The sequence below is a fragment of the Xenopus laevis genome, chromosome 2S (assembly GCF_017654675.1).
Source record: "Xenopus laevis strain J_2021 chromosome 2S, Xenopus_laevis_v10.1, whole genome shotgun sequence".
Lineage (NCBI taxonomy): Eukaryota > Metazoa > Chordata > Amphibia > Anura > Pipidae > Xenopus > Xenopus laevis.
The window spans coordinates 95,062,021-95,081,928 of NC_054374.1; the positions used below are offsets into that span (position 1 = coordinate 95,062,021).

Below are 19,908 nucleotides of genomic sequence, written 5' to 3' on the forward strand. Positions count from 1 at the left end.
GTGAAAGAAAATGCTGTGAACTGTTTTTATCCAGCAACTTGCAGGTATAAATACCTCCTTCCCAAATCTAAGCTACCAATCAGTTGTATTTGCGGGAGCAATGATTTGTACTTGCCAACCTTCAGGGGCAACAAGGTACATTTTACAAGTTATGATATTTTGCACTTTTCCACTAAAAGGAATCACTATTGTTTGCTTTCTACAGTTGTTTAAAAACATCTCGTGGTTTGATATATGTATATAAGTTGTGGGTAAAAAACAAAACAAAATGTAACCAAAATGAAACACTATTCAGCATCTGCATGGGGTTTTCCTCTCATCCTCCAAAAACATACAGGCAGTTTAATTGGCTTCTGACACTATAGTGTTCGAATGTTAATGGGACTTTAGATTGTAAGTTCCTCTGGGCCAGGGACTGATGTGAATGAATGTGTTTCACTGTGTCCAAGTGCGTGTGCACATATTCATTACAGGGATCCCTTGCATTTATGTCCCCTGTATTTTGTACCTTATTCAGGAATAGGTGCACATTTCTTTGTAAATAGTGGTTTAATGACTGTAGTGCTTTATTTATCTCCAGTACCAATACACTCAGGGACTTAAACTCATAATCAGAATCAATAGCAAGAGGGACACTATTCTGATTTCTCTTCAAGTGAGTAATGGCTTCTGTTTATTTATTATCTCCAGCGTGCTACAAATGAAGGGGACTCTTTGATTGATACTTGAATATATCAGTTGCATTCAAGCAAAAGGATTTTGCCATTATACCATAATTCCATTTATTTTTTACACACCCACCATTTAAAGGAGAAGGAAAGATTAAAACTAAGTAAGCCTTAACCGAAAGGTCTATATAAATATACCAGTAAAGCCTCAAAGTAATGCTGCTCTGTGTCCTTTGTCAAAAGAAACACTGCATTTGTTTCTTCTATTGTGTACACATGGGCTTCCTTCTCTCCTCTTAAACCTCCAGGACATGGGCTTGAGCATGCTCAGTTTGCGCCTCTCCGCCTCCTTCCCCTCCCTGCAGCGAGAGACTCGGGCAGGAAGTGATGTCCCACCAAGCTAATATGGCAGCTGCTATCCTAAACAGAGTTTCTAGAGCTGTTTACTCAGGTAGGGTAAAGCATTCTATAGAAAAAATATAGTCTTATAGCTTGCACTATTGTGGTTAATCTATTGGCAATAAACTGCCTTTTTTGTTTGACTGGAATCTGAAATTCCACTAGTTGCTTCTACTTCTTCAGAGTTGTACCCGCTTAATGCTAACCAATAACTGGTGTGACGTTACTCTTAGGGCTAAAGCAAAGATTGCCCACTTAGTACTTTGGGATTCTATCTACTATTCTACATACTATTTTCCATTACCATAATGAGGAGAGCTGTAGGTTGCTGTCAATCAAAACTTACACAACATCACTTTGTTGGTCTTAGAGTCAAACAAGCCTGGCCACACTTGACACTTGACCTACAAAGTAAGCAAATATCAAACTCCCAGGGCTGGCTGGGACAAACAAACAGATCTTGTGAACCAGATTAAAGGGTAAGGTAACCCTATTTCATTGGGGGCGCAATATGTTAGGCAGTGCCAATGAATTAAAGGAGTTGTTCAGCTTTAGGTTAACATTTAGTGTATTACAGAATGGCCTGTTCCTAGCAACTTTGCAATTGGTTTTTGCATTATTTATTTTCTATAGGTTTTGAATTATTTGCTGCCTTCTGATTCTTTTTTGTTTTTCAAATTGGGGTCACTGGCAAAAACTATAGCTCTATGAGGCTTTATTTGTTTGTTACTTATCGTTTATCTTTCTTGCCTGTTCATAGTTCTGTCTCTCGTTCAAACCTCTGCCTGGTTGCTAGAGTAAAAAACGAAATAATTAAAAACACTGCAAAGTGAATACCAATTGCATATTGTCTTAGAACCTCAATGGCTGCATCTTACTAAAAATTAATTTAAAGATGAACAACACATCTATAGCAGCCCTGCAATGCCTAAATCCCAGACAACCTTCTCCTAGGATTAGGGAGCCTATTCCTTACAATTCAAAATCACATTTGTTTCAGCAGTTCAAGTAAATTTCAGCATGTGGGGGTTGAATATGTTAAAGGAACAATGTGATTTTCATCTGGTTTACTTTATTTTCTGCAAATTCATGTGATTGATCACTTGTGACTCCACACTTTTGTTTGTTTATTAAAACACAGGTATGAGAGCTGATACTAAACTGCTAAGCACTAACAAGGGACTGGCTGGGATCAAAAGCAACTGAATTTTTAAACATTGTGTGGAAAAATACAAATTCTGCATACACCTCCCAGTTCAACATAAATGGGATTCCATATGATTGCCCCTTGTTCTGTCTAGTGGCAGATGTGTATCACTTGAAAATACAGGGCTGCATCTCTCTGAATAATGAGCAATTCCATCCACTTTGTACAGGAGGAAGGAGTTGTAGGGGGTTATTTATTAAACTCTCAAATGCCAAAAAACTGAAAAAAATAGTTTTTACTATAAAAACCCACAATTTTTTGGTGATTTATTATATCCCAAGGATATAACTATGAAGATTTTCATTGATCCAGGTCATGGTATATCTAGTACAGGTAAATACTAGATATACCCCAAGGATGGAAAAAGTCTAAATCGAAAATCCAGCATTTCAGAACTGCGGCAGTTGCATATAAGTCAATGGGAGAAGTCCTGAAGATGCAGTCCTATCAAAAAGTTTGGGAACCCAGCTCAGCCTGCATAATAATTTACTCCACTTTCAACAAAAAATATAACAGTGATATGTCTTTCATTTCCCAGAGTACTGGGGTGTTTTATGAACAAAGATTTTTAGTGAAGCAGTATTCAGTTGTATGTAATTAAATCAAATGTGAAAAACTTGCTGTGCAAAATAAATTTTGTTAATTTGAATGTATGTAAATGCTCAATTCTGATTACTGGTAACACCAAATTGGTTGGATTAGCTCGTTAAGCCTTGAACTTCATAGGCAGGTCTGTCCAGTCATGAGAAAAGGTATTTAAGGTGGCCAATTGCAAGTTGTGCTTCTGTTTGACTCTCCTCTGAAGCGTGACAACATGGGATCCTCAAGCAACTCTCAAAAGATCTGAAAACAAAGATTGTTCAGTATCATGGTTTAGGGGAATGCTACAAAAAAGCTATCTCAGAGGTTTCAACTGTAAGGAATGTAATCAGGAAATGGAAGGCCACAGGCACAGTTTCTGTAAATCCCAGGTCTGGAAGGCCAAGAAAAATACAGGAGCGGCATATGTGGAGGATTGTGAGAATAATTACAGACAACCCAAAGATCACCTCCAAAGACCTGCAAGAACATCTTGCTGCAGATGGTGTATCTGTACATCGTTCTACAATTCAGCACAATTTGCACAAAGAACATGATGAGAAAGAAGCCCTTTCTGCACTCACGCCCCAAACAGTCGCTTGTTGTATGCAAAACCTCATTTAGACAAGCCACAGAAATTTTGGAACAAAGTGCTTTGTACTGATGAGACAAAAATTGAGTTCTTTGGTCATAACAAAAAGCACTTTGCATAATAGAAGAACACTGCATTCCAAGAAACACACCTACTGTCAAATTTGGTGGAGGTTCCATCATGCTGTGGGGCTAGTTCAGGGACTGGGGCCCTTGTTAAAGGTTCGGGTCGGATGAATTCAACCCAATATCAACAAATTCTTCAGGATAATGTTTAAGCATCAGTCACAAAGTCGTTTTTATAAAATTAGATTCGGACTTTGATAAATGGGCCTCCCAGTTTTTTTTCCCCTTCTTGATTAATTGCTGGGATAACTAGGATCCCAAATCTGCTCTTGTTCGAGCACACCAAGTTAGTGCAGGGGTTTTAGATCATAATATGAAAAGCCAGTGAAGTGGGTTCTGCCAATCATCAATGGTACAAATGGTGACACTGATTCCTTATTAGGTCATTGATGCATCAGTGATTGAGTTAGAACCATAGAAACCCCCTTACAAGCATATGAGCAAACCTCTCCAGCTGTGTTTGCAGAAGGTATGTATTTATTTAACTAGGGTGTCGGTAAAGAAAAAGAAACATATGCACATACTTCTTAAATCCCAGGGGCACTGAATAAGGCAGGGTAAGGTAAATGTCCCAGCAATTCTTAATAAACATGTTTGGGTAAATCAAAACACACCTGATCACAGGAGCTTTTGTTGACAAAATGTATTCACATGCTACTATGTTTCAACAGAGACAGAACTGAATAGGACCTGTAACTGGTCAGAGACTGTAAACTCCACTGGGGGCAGATTATTGATGTAGAATCTCTGTAATGTGATGCAGAATACGTCTGCAATATATAAACAGCAGGAAATAAAAATAATAGATACAACTTCATGGTATTCTGCATGTGATGTAAATCTCTGTACGTGGTTTATTTGTGTAGAAACAATTGTAGACATTGAAATGTCAGTAAAATCATAAACACTGCACTTCCAGACATACAGATGGTCACAATTAAATTAAACTAGCAATAACTGGCCGAAACAAAAAGGGAATACCTTGAAATAAAATCATTTTATATGGTGTACAAAAAAATATTTTTTTTTCACATACATATACTACAACATATGAAATGGCTATGGTTATAAAAATCAGTAGGCCCCAATTGAGGAGTCAGGAATATTAAGGGCGTGCATATCTCGCGTCATATTGGATTTTTCCTTGAGTGTTGATTGAAGTAACGTGTGCTCCACTACACCGGTTCTTATATCCATCTGGACAATTTCATGTTTCAGTTTTGTTAATGCCTGCTTGATCTTTACCAGCGGTGCTACATGAAAAATGAAGGAAATAAGTTACAGTTTTCCATGATTTACCATTGCAGTTAGTCTTTAAACCACAAGGGGGGGTAACAATTTGTAATGACCCACGGAGAGTAAAAATTTAAAATTTGATAACAGATCTGGTTAATTTCCACATTTTTCTTCCAAGCAAACTAGTTACCGATTACATTTACTGTGGACATTAATATAATTAAACAGGTATGGGATCAGGAAACTCGTTATCTAGAAAGCTCTGAATTACAGAAAGGCCGCCTCCCATGGACTCCAATCTATCCAAATAATCCACATTTTTAAAAATGTAATAAATAAACAGACCACAACGATTCGGCAAAGGCGGAGCTCACCCTGTCTGTCCCGTCTCCTACCTGATCATAGCTCTCGCTTTACCCCGGTCACTTCTTGCCGACTACAACATCACCTCCTGGATCGCTGATCAAAGTATATCTAGGAGTTTTTAATAACAACTCGGCTTTATACAAGCGCATAATCAGGTTACATTACAACGGTGGGTGTGCAAATCTAACCCATTTCGTTCCCACAACCTTTGCACTTCATCAGAGTTTGCGGGCATGAAACGCATTAGATTTGCACCTGATAACCTGATTATGCGCTTGTATATGGGCGAGTTGTTATTAAAGATACCGGACTCCTAGATATACTTTGATCAGTGCTCTGCAGAGATCCAGGAGGTAATAATAAAACAGTAGCTTATACTTGATCCCAACTAAGATAATTCTTATTGGAAGCAAAACCAGCCTATTAGGTTTTTAATTTTCTAGTAGATTTAAGGAATTAAGGAGCTAAATTATGGAAAGATCCGTTATTCAGAAAGCCCCAGGTCCTAAATATTCTGGATAACAGGTCCCAGGTACAGTGACTTACAAAATTGTTCAGACCTTTACTTGGCTATCGGGCGGCCAGTGATCCCAAATAACCAGAGAGCATTTAGCTATAAACAGGAAGGAATTTACAAAAACTCTATAAGAAATATAAAGGCCAATGGAAATCTATAGCATGTGAAGAGGAGAATTACCCTTTTACAGAACAACACTGAAAGGCTGACTTTTAGGTTCATATTTATGTATTTTCTTAAAGCCTATATTGTAACCCAGCAAACGTATTGATCAAAAAAAATTAAGACCATCAACTAACGAAACAGAATTGCTGGCCTGTTTCTACACTTCAGCTGAGGATCACAGGCAATAAAGCAGTGACTTGTTCCACATTATTCCTCTCCTATATACTTGAAGTTGAAGGAAAAGCCAATGGATGATACAGAAGTCATTAGGTGTGATGGCAGGTGGCTAAACACTTGAGCTTCATTATACAGGAGGCAGTTTAGTGAAGACTGACAGCTGGCCTGTGAGTGTGTGTGTTGGTTTGTACAAAAGTACATCGGAGGATATTGAAGAAGTGAAACGTTGTCTATCTTACTATGCAGTATTGGAGAAAAGATTTTTGGGTAACCCATGCGCTGTTTTCCAAAATAAACCAAGAACTTACCGCCATCAGTCATGCTACTCCCCTTTTCTTCCATTTCCTGCTTTACTTTTTCTAATTCCTCTGTAATCTGATAATAAAACACAAAAGATCTGTATGAAGCAGGAACGGAGCTACACTGGCACTGCATCTGTTACCTCTAAAAGAAATACTTTACCTCAGCCAGAATTCTGGTTCTCTCAGTTACCCCTCCACTTGCTTGCTGGTATCTTTCTTTTGCCTAATAAAGGAAAACCTACATTATTTTGAATGTAAAAAAATTGTTGAAATCACTTATAATTATACAAAACATCCATCCATCTGTATCCAGGGTCGGATTTTCCTATAATCTCAATAACAAATGATATTCGAAGTCGAAGGATTTCAATTCGGCAGACGAATATCGAGGGTTAATTAACCCTCGATATTTGACCTTAAGTAAATTTGCCCCTACGTGTATGTTCAAGATAGTGGGTAAATGGCAAGTGATGAGATGCAGAAGATACAAGTTTCCAATGTGTTCTACATTAAGGGGGTGATTTATCAATGTTCAAATTTAAATTTTGCCACAATTCAACATTTTTTCACAAAACCTTACAAATTTTAATGATATTTTCAAAAACTCAAACGTTTGGTATTTTTTAAGCACAAAAAACCTTGAAAAATGCGAATGTAAAACTTCGCCATTTAAAAGCTTGCAGGTTCATGTATAAGTCAATGGGAGTTGTCCTAGGCAAGATCCAAGTCATTTTTTTTAATTTGAGATGTTTTTGGTGTTTTTTTAACTCGAAATTTCAAGGTATTCCAGTTTTTTTCCAGCACTTTTTATATTCAAATTTTAGAATAAAAAGAGCAAACATTCAAGTTCTTTTTTTTTTTCAATTGTTTATTACAAAAAACCCTCACAAATTCAATTTTGATAAATAAGCCCATAAGTAATGGGAGAAAAGCTGCTGGATAGTTTGTAAGCAGGGGGTAAAGTAATAGGCCTTCAACGAATAAGTGTGATTATGCAATCAGATATCAAAGTGCTGATGTTAGCATGCAGACAAATTAAATGGGAGAAATGTAAAAATTAGCTATTTGTGCAGAGTCTGTCAGGCTGGGAAGACTTGCACTCAGTGGGCTGAATCCAGGGCATTGCAATGGGGTGGTCAGGCTTTGCAACATCATGGCCGTATTCCACATGGTGGCTGTGACCATTCACCCACCACAAGGATACCATTCTTTGGTACTGCATTAAAGCAGATCTGTCACGTACACATAAAAAGCTGTATAATAAAAGTAATTTTCAAATTAAACATGGAAACCATTTTTTTTTTTCATTAAAGCATTCATACCTGTTATAAAGGTGGTTCAATTCTGAGCTGTCAATCAAATATTACCTGTCCCGCCTCTATGCCAGTCAATTACTTTCCATTCAGCAATTCCTACATATCACTACAGTCCTCACATTTCCCCTTCCCTCCTCAGGCTCTATAATTGTGTAGGGCACTGTGCATGGGCATTAGGTCCCCCATTCTGGTGCATACAAAAGATTTTGGGGGTGATACACAAAGTGTCTTAATAACAGTGTCCACTGTATAATTCTAAGATCGAAGGAAACACTAGATTTATTATTTAAATTTTGTAAGTACATTTTATTTAGCTATTTTTTCTTAGGGTGACCAGTCCCCAACAAAAGGTGCAGTCTAATAAGACCCCCACAATCTGGTTGGGGGTAACAGTATGTTTTAAAAAAATTGCCCCCCCCCCCGCCAGCACTAGGCCACCCGCATTGGGAGGGAGCTCCTGGTAAGAGCGGCCATGTTGGGGCACGTGCATGCGTGTAATGAGCGAATGGCACGACTTGCTCGTTATGCGTGTGACACCAGAAGAGCCACAACATGACTCCCTCTCAGTGTCCTAGCGCTATCGGGGGGCAATATTTTTTTTTAAAAAAACGTCACCCCCAATCCTATTAGAGCTCTATTAGCCCACGCCTTTGGTTGGGGATAAACTTGTGACCTTTAAGGATTTAAATTGGCACTTCTTGAGGTAAACAGTTTTCAGTTGACATATACAAGATATGACCAATCCTTCTAAACAACAAAGGAAAAACAGAGAAGTGAGAATGTGAGAGTACCTCGCTCAGCTGAGCCTGTGCAGATCGATACTCTTGCACCAGCTGCTCCAGTTGGTTGTTGATGTACTTTTCACGGCTACTAACTTTTTCCAGTGCCTTGGCGATTTCATTGTGGAGTTTATCAAGGTATCCCTGCAATTTGAAAAAAACAAACAAACGTTATAACCATATCTCTCCATTTGCACTTAATTTGTTCATTTAAATAACAAATGCTATGCAAATGAATTATTAATCACTCCCTAAGCAAAACTCTACCTTAGTTTCCTTTAAGGATGTGTCAATCCCATCTCTGTGCTGGTGCATCTGATCAACATGGACCCTCCAGTCCTACAAGAAAAATATATAAAATATGAAACAAATGAAAAAGTAAACCCAATTGATAAACAGAATACTGATCAAATGATAACTGCAAAATGCACAATGGCCTAGTAGTTAGTGCCACTGCTTTGCATTATTCTTCCTATGACTGTGTGTGTCTCCTCCAGCTGACCCTTCATTTTCTTCCCATGCTAAAAGACAGCTTAGTTATTACTTGACAAACAGACTGTAGTGTGTGTACTTGTTGTAAGGAACTTCATTGTAACCTCCACTGGGGTAGAGAACAACAAAGAATTATCTATGAACTATACAAAGTGCTGTGCAATAAGGTGCCGCTATACACAAGATAATTATAACTTTGTTAATCCTGTACTTTTTAAGCAGCAAGTATGAGAATAAAATCCCCATTAATATATTTTAAATTTTAAAGAATGATTTACTGATAGGATCCCAAAGTGTTCAATGTTTAACAATGCCATACTTGTCTAAGAATGTAATCAAATGTAATACTGAATTTAATCTAACAAGACCTTGTTGTCTGTTCTAATTGTGACTTTCAGCTGGGGCAGAACACGTTCCACTTCCAGAATCCATTCTGCTGCATCTGTGTTCGATTCCAAAATCTCTTCTGGTTTGGAGGATTCTTCTGCATTCTAAAGTAATATACGTTTATATATTAAGTTAAGAAATGTAATAGTTCATTCTTGCTAGTTAGTTTAGCCAAATGCTCTAATTGTTTTAAATTGATTACATCATACCCCGAGTACAGGAAACAAACAGCTTGGCATTGTCCTGTGATGTTATACATTCTCCACAGAAATAAACATCTACCTTGTGGCTTTATTCTTTTGAAAACTATGGAGAAGCCTTAACTGAGAACGTTCTATGGCAGTTCAATGTACTGAGGTATATATACCACTTTTATACTAATGAAAAAAAAAAGTGAAATATCATATACAAATAACGTTGCTTTAACTTACCAATTTCTGAGTTTGTGCTGAGAGAGCTTTTAAATCTATAAAATGTTCCTGATCATTGTCAGAATCCTCTTCCTGAAAATGATATAATTCATTTTTATATATGTATAATATACAGGCAACAAAATATGTGTATAAGTATCATGTGACAGCACAAGTAGTTTCTAATTTTCCCGACACACAGCCCATTACTTTACATGGTAAGAAAAAAAAAATTCTCCTTATTAAAGTATAGTGTAGGGGATACATTGAACTCACAAGTGAAACATACATTGCTAAGCTTCTCTAAGCCAGTTCTCTAGGACACTCTACATGGGCTTAGCAGTTCTATTGATTGCTGCTAACGAATCTCCATAATTGATACATGCTTCCTAGCTCTTCACTGGGCTTCACAGCATAGATGAAGTCTTCCAGGAAAAACCGAACTAGCAGGGCATTAGTCACTATTTTTTTTTACCGTGCCATATATTCTCAAAATGTAAAGAAGGAAAGGAAGTCAATTTGCTGCTTGTGCAACCTTAGCCGTGTGTCCTCTTATTTAACATGTAAAACACAATATGTTATGCTATTTTTGAAAAATGACCACTGCTGTATATGTATAGGGTCAGCTAGTCAGGTTCAATTTGACCTTTCCCATACATGATCACATTCTGCAGTATAGGTGATCTTCTTGTGAGCTACAAGATATTCAAACATAGATAGAATTGTTTCATATTAATATCCCTATAATGTACCTATTCTAACCTTAATGTGACTTTAGGAATGCAAATTACATTTAAAAAGTGAAAATTCTCACAGCAATTTCATCTTCAATTTTGTTCAAAGTCAACTCAGCATCATCTTCTACTACAGTCTCTTCATCTTGTTCTTCTGTTGGGTATGTAGGCCTATAATGATCACATTTATAAACAGAACATGGATCAGACACAATGAACATGCCAGTCAAATTCTGATACTAAGAACACTACAAACACACCTTATTAAATATCAGTATTACCCTTTATAAATAGGCATAAGCATTGAATCTCTTCATATTATATTCTACTAACTTTTACTTACAATCATGCATATAAAGTAGAGACAAAAGCACTGCCTGGAGAGTGTACATTAGATGTACTTATAAAAGCTCAAGTTTAAAAATAAAAAAATATATTATCCTAAATCCAATATTAGCCAGGTATATTCACATTAAAGTATATCACGGTTAACATTAAAAAGGTGAATGTAACGAACCTCTTCCAGCTGAAGCGAATATGTTTTAAGACTTCCTCTGCAAAACAATCAAGAACATAGCACACTTGTTCTCCATAACCTGCCTTTAACCTAGATGGTGGAAAATCTACAGAATATCCCTGCAGAAAAACAGGCAAAATCAAATTAGCATTGTAAACAAACACTAAAAGCAACTGCACAAAAGATGAAATTGTTAAACTGAAAACTTACAAATGACCTTAACTGGGACAGAATATTGGAGATTGTGGCATTTGGGTCATCGTACTCTTGTGGTTGATCAAAATTATTTCCAGCTTTATTTATAAGCCAAGCAGAGAGTGTGCAAAACATATAGAACTGCTCCCCGGGGTTTGTTGGTAAAGCAAAGTAGTGCCTGTTAACATAAAACAAACAGTTTAGTACTGAATTGTGTTTTTAGATCTGACTGGCCAATCTGAGAGGACTTGTACACTGGCATCTTGACTTCAAGTAGAGCACTGCATGGGTCTCCTTTGGTGAACCTTTACCCAACCACACTGAAACCAGAGTTATTACCTGCAGTTAGGGTTTTAGCAGTATTTTACAGGCCTGGACAGTGAAAATTGTGCTAATGTTATTAATTGAGAAAACAAAATTCAAATATAGGAGAGGTGGTATTTTTTTTTTCAAAAAAGTAGGCAACTCTACCTGCAGCTGAGCAGAAACAATCAGCATCACTAGTGAACATGAGGATGGGAGGAAAACAGGATACACCTTAAAAAACCCAGCTTGAAATTTATTTAGGGCTATTATGTAATTGCTGTCCTACATATTCTGGAAACTATGAATGGCTGATGCATGCACATTTTTTGATGTTTGTAGTCATTTCATGAGACAATAGAGGGCCTGACCAAAGGTATAACTTTCAAGGACAGAAATCAACAGGAGGCCTATGGTTTATACAGTTTGTGTATATATTAGGGATGCACCGAATCCAGGATTCGGCCTTTTTCAGCAGGATTCGGCCGAATCCTTCTGTCAGACCAAACCGAATCCGAATTTGCATATGCAAATTAGGATTTGGTTCGGTAATAGGCCGAATCTTTTACAAAGGATTTGGGGGTTTGGCCGAATCCAAAATAGTGGATTCGGTGCATTATATATATATATATATATATATATATATATATATATATAATATTTATTTCTGGGAGCACCAGGGTATGTGGCTGAACTATAAGTGTGTACAGTACCCTTGGAAGAGATATATATATATATATATATATATATAGATATATATATATATATATATATATATATATATATATATATATATATACACATACATACATACATACACACACACACATATACATACACACACACACAGGTATGGGATCTGTTATTCAGAAACACGTTATCCAGAAGGCTTGTACTTGATCCAAACTAAGATATAATTAATCCTTATTGGAGGCAAAACAATCCTGTTGGGCTTATTTAATTTTTACATAATTTTCTAGTAGACTTAAGGTATGAAGATCCAAATTCTTTCCGTTATCCGGAAAGCCCTAGCTCCTGAGCATTCTAGATAACAGGTCCTATACCTGTATATACTAAATCAATAAACACTTTTTTTTTTATACATTTACAGATACAATTATCAAAAATCATGTAAACTTCCACAATTGAAAAAAAAAACGTCTCTCTCACCTGGAAAGTGGTTTCATGTTTTGCTTTCTTAGAACCTCATCTTCATAACTGAGTAACTTTAACTTGTCCAAAAGATCCTCCATCATTAGAAATGCCTGATATGCAGCACCAGGACCGCGATCATCATCCTCTGCTCTTCTACTGTCTTCTGACATTGTTATAGATTTGCCAGTAGACGGATTTCAAATTATTGTGCACTTATATAATAATATCTAAAAAAAATAAATGGAAAGAGTGAAAAAAAAATTAAATCAAACATGCCAATTTACAGTAACTTATGTTTTCCCAGTACTTTTTTGTGGTTTCGGAATATTCCTAAATTTCAGTTTATTCTACTTTTTTGTTGCTTTTGCTTTATTTTATTTTTTGCTTTGCAGCTCTCCAGTTTGGAATGTGCCATGCACATTTTCCTTTGCAATAGGGCATGCATTTGAATGTCAGTATAAAGAATGAATATGGAGATAGAAGTAATACAACTAATCCCTTGTGCGTTTATTGTGTCACAACATTTCGGATGTTCCCCTTCGTCAGGTGACCTGACGAAGGGGGAATGCCCGTCACCTGAAGAAGGGGGAACACCCCTGAAACATTGTAACGCAATAAACGCACAAGAGGTTAGTTCCCCGTTTGAATCACCTTGTGTGCCGTTCCTATTTTCTTGAGCCCTGATAGAGGCCCAGCAGAAGATTGGAATTCTGAATGGACTACAGTGTAAGGCAATGCTACTGGCAAAGTTCCAAAATACAAACGCACATCCTGGCACTCCGAGTGATGTAAAATCCTGGTGCACTGTGAAAGAGGTATTGCCAACCTACACCAATGTGGAAGAACGAAAATCACAGGCACACAGGTAGACGCTGGCAGCGCGAAACCCTTGCTAAAGTTTTATTGCGGTATGCAGCGTTTCGGGGTAAACCCCCTTTGTCAAGCATACGGGATACTGGTGCACATAACAATTTAAGGATTCACAAATTAACATATCAAATTTAGTGGGAGTGATAAGAGGTGTGTAAAAAAGGTAAGAATCAAATAACAGGTAATGAACGTGCAAAGGCCGATAATCCATATATAAAATCCAGAAATTTCCAAAAAATGTTTTAAGCCTTATGTAAAGTCAGCACAGAAACCAGTGCAACTAGCATCAGAATTTAATAATCAGTTTATATTACAGGCCAACCTCATTTTCTGCCTGATAATTGGTGAAGACCCCTAATCTTAGCTTCTCAACAGCTGCTCAGAGCCCACTGAGCATGTGAGTGTCGCAGACTCTTTCCAAGATGGTGACCCCCTGTGACAAGTTTGAAGTCCTGGATCATTGCTGCTATTGACAAGCTGAAACTTTAGGCTGGTGCAATAAGTTCAGTATATAAAACATGGCATTTTTAGCCACATTCATTTTTACGGTTTAGTTCTCCTTTAATACTATAAAAATACGACCTTACCCTATACGTGGGAATCTATCCCTGAAGCAATTCCGGCAATCTGCTTATCTAGAAAGAAAGAAAAGATGCATGAATACATTTGGCAAAAAAACCCAGATCATATTGAATTCTTCATTTGACCCTTTCGGGAAACAAGACTGAATGAGCCAAATCCAATAACATTCTCTGGGCAGGAGAGTTTTCTCTCGGTCAATGTCTGGTTTAAAGGAGACTTTTTCTAAAATCTGCCATCTAAGGTTCTACATTATCAGTACACGGAGGAGTAGAAATCGTGGCAGGATTGTATTGTGACTAAACCGTGTCATGGCCTCCTAAATGTAACACATAGCCAGAGCAGAGACGTGCCTTTCTAATTACAGGTAAATGATGTGCGTCAAATCCATCTCGGACAAACAGTGCGAGAGCGACAGAGAGAGAAGCGCCGGCAGCGCCCCGGGACTACTGCAGTTGCCATGGAGACGCGTCTCGCTACACCGGAACTGATAGCAGAGCCATGGGAACTGAAGCCGGGCCCACAATGGCGCATTAGGATGTATTAAACAAATGTGCGAATCTTATAGCAAAAACGATGCACTTTATATTCACAATAAACTCCTGAAAAGGCCTCGGGTTTACAACAGTACTGGAATACGCATTTTACGCTGCTGTCTGCCAAGCGCTCCCACAAACACAATTTGTCTCTGCTAATCATCTAAATACCTAGGTGATTCCTGCTCGCGATCTTCAAAGCGAAGTACCTAGCAACAGCAACCATCCGTTCTACGCAAAAACTAGGAGCGTGTGTGACATCACTTCCTGCCTGTAGGCGGGGACGCAGCGAAATGTTCCAGACAAGCTGACAGAGCGGGACATTTTGGATTCTGGAAGCTGGTTTGTTTCCTAGTGAGATGAGCTGCATAGTCTCCACGGGTTCCCAACAATAGCCCCGCACAAGACAATAATTGACTGCAAAGGAGAAAACAAAGCTGAGCATTTTGTGGGCAGATACATTTTGTATTGGGCAAAATCACTGTCAATTAACTATAGGGGCATATGATCCCCCCAAACAAGAATGTTTGAGTACAAATGTAAAACCAATTCATCAGGGACAATACAGATCTCCATATTATCACCCCAGTCTGGGGCTCTTACTGATTAATAGGACAGTTGTTTTTTTTAATCCTGGAGAGCAGCTGCCGCCTGCAGGCAGGACCTACATCATTGCAACACCCTAGTCCAGGTCCAGACTGAGAATTAAAATAGCAAATATTCTCAGATGGAGGGCACTCTAATGTACAATAAATATAATATAGTTTAACTTATGGGTGCAATTAAGCCCAAAAAAAAGCCCCCATACAAGGCCAGACACAGAATTTGTGTTAGCAAGAAGGGCCTGCACTCCAAATAAAGAGACTAAGTGGTATTTGAATAGTCATATATTTAAAATGAAGTAAATCATAAGCATAGGCCAATGCCAAAACATGCCAGAAAAACACAGAGATTAAAATATACATACCACTCAAAATATGGGCAAACAGCAATTTGATAAAGAAAGCGAATGCACCTGCTACTATATATACACAGAGTTTATCACAAGAGATTAATACTTCTATCTTTATCAGCGCTTGTGATAATGCATTGAGATCCACTACTATTACGTTACCACTAAACACTCATATTAAGATCAAAAAGTATAAATCCTTTTCTTTTTAAGTTAATCCCAGCTAAAGATGTGTTTATCTTATATAAATTTTAGCTTATTGTCACAATTCTTTGAACCATATTCCCTTATTATAAAGGAACTGACTTCTAAATATATCATCTTATACGTGCCCTCATTATAGAGTATAAAGTGACAGGTGCAAACATTTTAGATGTTTAAAGTGACCGTGCATAATTCAGAAAATAAAATTCATAATAAATATATAGCCCTTCTAAAAAAATTTTTTATCTACAATTAATTCATATTAAATTAAAGTGCATCAATTAAGTCTATAATCATTGTATTTACTCATGTTAAATTAAGTGTATATTTCATTAAATAGATAATAAATAAAGGCAAATAGCCGAAACGTCGGGGTGATTCTCCTCTCAGGGCAGGTGCATTCACTTTCTTTATCAAATTGCTGTTTGACCATATTTTGAGTGGTATGTATATTTGAATCTCTGTGTTTTTCTGGCATGTTTTGGCCTTGACCTATGTATGTGATTTACTTCTTTTTAAATATATGACTATTCAAATACCACTTGGTCTCTTTATTTGGAGTGCAGGCCCTTCTTGCTAATACAAATTCTGAGAATTAAAATAGGCCCTGGCATTTCAGGTACACAGAGGCCCAATCAGCCCACACAGAGGCCTAAACAGCCCCCACCAGCCCAGTAAATACTGACTTTCTATGGGACCATATAGCAGCCCCTCTGGCATTTGCCAGAACCCACATATTGCCAGTCCGGCCCTGCCCTAGTCCTTCAGGGGCACAGCTGTTTGAAAGTTGGGGTGGTTAGCTTGAACAGAACACTACAAATAAGGCCTTCACCAGATCAGTTTGAGTACAATACCATTCTAATTGCTGACAGGGCACAGCTGGTCAATGGGTTAATAACTGGGGCCTAACTTAGCCCTGATAGGGATCCAGCAGACCGTTGCTTGGTTTAAAACTGGTGGTCCAGGTTTAAGCATTGCGAAAGCCAAACAAAAATCCAGCTAATGCTTGCCTCTGATGTCACAGCCCCACCCCTACATTACCAATCTGCCCCCATATGGCAAGACCCCACCTCCATACATCTGCCCCGCCAATATTGCTTCACCACCAACATGAGCCTCCTCCCAAGATGTAAATGTTGCCTTCTCCTTGTCCATCTTTTGTTTAAGCCAAAGGTGTCATTGCTAATACAATTAGTGGTGAGCAGGAACTATGGAGGTGTCCTTATGAGCACAGCAGTCTTTATATTTTCATTCTGCTGTAGGGAAGGAAATTCTGACTAAAATACACAGTAACCTTGACAATTTCTACATTCAATCTATTTTGTGTGTAAGCATACAACTATTGGTCTCATACCAAAGCATGGAATGACCACCGCCATCCTGACTAACTTCACATTTCCATGACAACAGCTCCTGTGGTGATTATTGGCTAAGAAGTACAACTCTTCCAATCACTCTGTTTTCAACTGGCTCTCATGGGCTCCAATAAACTCATTTTTCACTAAGCCCATGAGTGCCTCCTGTACTTCCGACTATTGACTTTAATGGGAAGTACCCGGGATTTATTTGGAATGTAGTGAGGGCCGGTATCTATGATGACTAATATATATATATATATACTTATGGGGGTATATTTATCAAAGAGTGAAGTTCCGTCACTAGAGTGAAATTCCGCCACTTCCCATTCATTTCTTTGGGGTTTTTAAAGGCGTATTTATCAAAGGGTGAAATTTCACTTTCACCCATTGATAAATACGCCTTTCAAAATCCCATAGAAATGAATGGAGAGCTGCGGAATTTCACTCTAGTCACGGTGTTATATATAATATATATATATTATATATATATCTATACATCTATATATCTATCTATCTATATATATATCTATATATCTATCTATATATATATATATATATATATATATATATATATATATATATATATATATATATATATATATATATATAGAACAATCCTAGTCAGGTGCACTACTCTCTTTCCTGAAGACGGCTCACGTGTGAGAGCCGAAACGTTGAAATAAAGGCATTTTGATTTTTGCACCTGACAAGTCCTTGGAGTGCGGTTTGTGAGATGAGAATATATATATATATATATATATATATATTACTAAGGTCACCGATGCCTGGTTGCAGTCCTCGATAAAATAGAATCCATGGAAATGTTAAAGATCGCACTCACAGGTCTTAAGAGTAATAATGGTCTTTATTGGTGGACAATCGCTGACGTTTCGGCTGATACAACAGCCTTTCTCAAAGCCACACTGGGTTATTTATTTCCGTTTGTTTGACTCACTTTTCACTTTGAGAAAGGCTGTTGTATCAGCCGAAACGTCAGCGATTGTCCACCAATAAAGACCATTTATTACTCTTAAGACCTGTGAGTGCGATCTTTAACATTTCCATGTACAGTGATGTGAAAAACTATTTGCCCCCTTCCTGATTTCTTATTCTTTTGCATGTTTGTCACACTTAAATGTTTCTGCTCATCAAAAACCGTTAACTATTAGTCAAAGATAACATAATTGAACACAAAATGCAGTTTTTAAATGAAGGTTTACGTTATTAAGGGAGAAAAAAAACTCCAAATCTACATGGGCCTGTGTGAAAAAGTGATTGCCCCCCTTGTTAAAAAATAACTTAACTGTGGTTTATTACACCTGAGTTCAATTTCAAAGGTTATAAAGCCATTTCTAAAGCTTTGGGACTCCAGCGAACCACAGTGAGAGCCATTATCCACAAATGGCAAAAACATGGAACAGTGGTGAACCTTCCCAGGAGTGGCCGGCCGACCAAAATTACCGCAAGAGCGCAGAGACAACTCATCCGAGAGGCCACAAAAGACCCCAGGACAACATCTAAAGAACTGCAGGCCTCACTTGCCTCAATTAAGGTCAGTGTTCACGACTCCACCATAAGAAAGAGACTGGGCAAAAACGGCCTGCATGGCAGATTTCCAAGGCGCAAACCACTTTTAAGCAAAAAGAACATTAAGGCTCGTCTCAATTTTGCTAAAAAACATCTCAATGATTGCCAAGACTTTTGGGAAAATACCTTGTGGACCGACAAGACAAAAGTTGAACTTTTTGGAAGGTGCGCGTCCCGTTACATCTGGCGTAAAAGTAACACAGCATTTCAGAAAATGAACATCATACCAAGTCCAACAGTAAAATATGGTGGTGGTAGTGTGATGGTCTGGGGTTGTTTTGGCTGCTTCAGGACCTGGAAGACTTGCTGTGATAGATGGAACCATGAATTCTACTGTCTACCAAAAATCCTGAAGGAGAATGTCCGGCCATCTGTTCGTCAACTCAAGCTGAAGCGATCTTGGGTGCTGCAGCAGGACAATGACCCAAAACACACCAGCAAATCCACCTCTGAATGGCTGAAGAAAAACAAAATGAAGACTTTGGAGTGGCCTAGTCAAAGTCCTGACCTGAATCCTATTGAGATGTTGTGGCATGACCTTAAAAAGGCGGTTCATGCTAGAAAACCCTCAAATAAAGCTGAATTACAACAATTCTGCAAAGATGAGTGGGCCAAAATTCCTCCAGAGCGCTGTAAAAGACTCGTTGCAAGTTATCGCAAACGCTTGATTGCAGTTATTGCTGCTAAGGGTGGCCCAACCAGTTATTAGGTTCAGGGGGCAATTACTTTTTCACACAGGTTTGGATTTCTTTTCTCCCTAAATAATAAAAACCCTCATTTAAAAACTGCATTTTGTGTTTACTTGTGTTATCTTTGACTAATAGTTAAATGTGTTTGATGATGAGAAACATTTTGTGTGACAAACATGCAAAAGAATAAGAAATCAGGAAGGGGGCAAATAGTTTTTCACACCACTGTATATATATATATATATATATATATATATATATATATATATATATATATATATATATATATATATATATATATATATATATATATATATATATATATATATATACATATATATATATATATATATATATATATATATATATATTTATATATAACACCATAAGTATATATCTATATATATATATATATAGAGGATCACACTCACAGGAGGTTCCTCCACATTGCGATGAGAAATGACCTCATTTGGGACCCTTTGTTCTACTGACTCAGCTCCTAGATATGTAAT

At 37.6% G+C, this 19,908-nt stretch overlaps 1 protein-coding gene across 2 annotated transcripts; it reads right to left on the reverse strand.

Moving 5' to 3' along the window:
- Positions 1 to 4,387: 4,387 nt before the first annotated feature.
- On the reverse strand, positions 4,388 to 14,835 carry ift57.S (intraflagellar transport 57 S homeolog). 2 transcript variants are annotated; one of them, XM_041582937.1, is made up of 13 exons: positions 14,424 to 14,684; positions 14,079 to 14,126; positions 12,637 to 12,848; positions 11,179 to 11,341; positions 10,969 to 11,087; positions 10,532 to 10,622; positions 9,739 to 9,810; positions 9,289 to 9,411; positions 8,696 to 8,767; positions 8,441 to 8,572; positions 6,494 to 6,556; positions 6,340 to 6,406; positions 4,388 to 4,823 (listed from the first exon to the last, which is right to left on the reverse strand). In XM_041582937.1, the coding sequence occupies exons 3-13, from the start codon at positions 12,789 to 12,791 to the stop codon at positions 4,645 to 4,647; spliced, it is 1,236 nt and encodes a 411-aa protein (XP_041438871.1). In that variant the 5' UTR covers positions 12,792 to 12,848; positions 14,079 to 14,126; positions 14,424 to 14,684; the 3' UTR covers positions 4,388 to 4,644.
- Between the last annotated feature and the right edge of the window lie 5,073 nt (positions 14,836 to 19,908).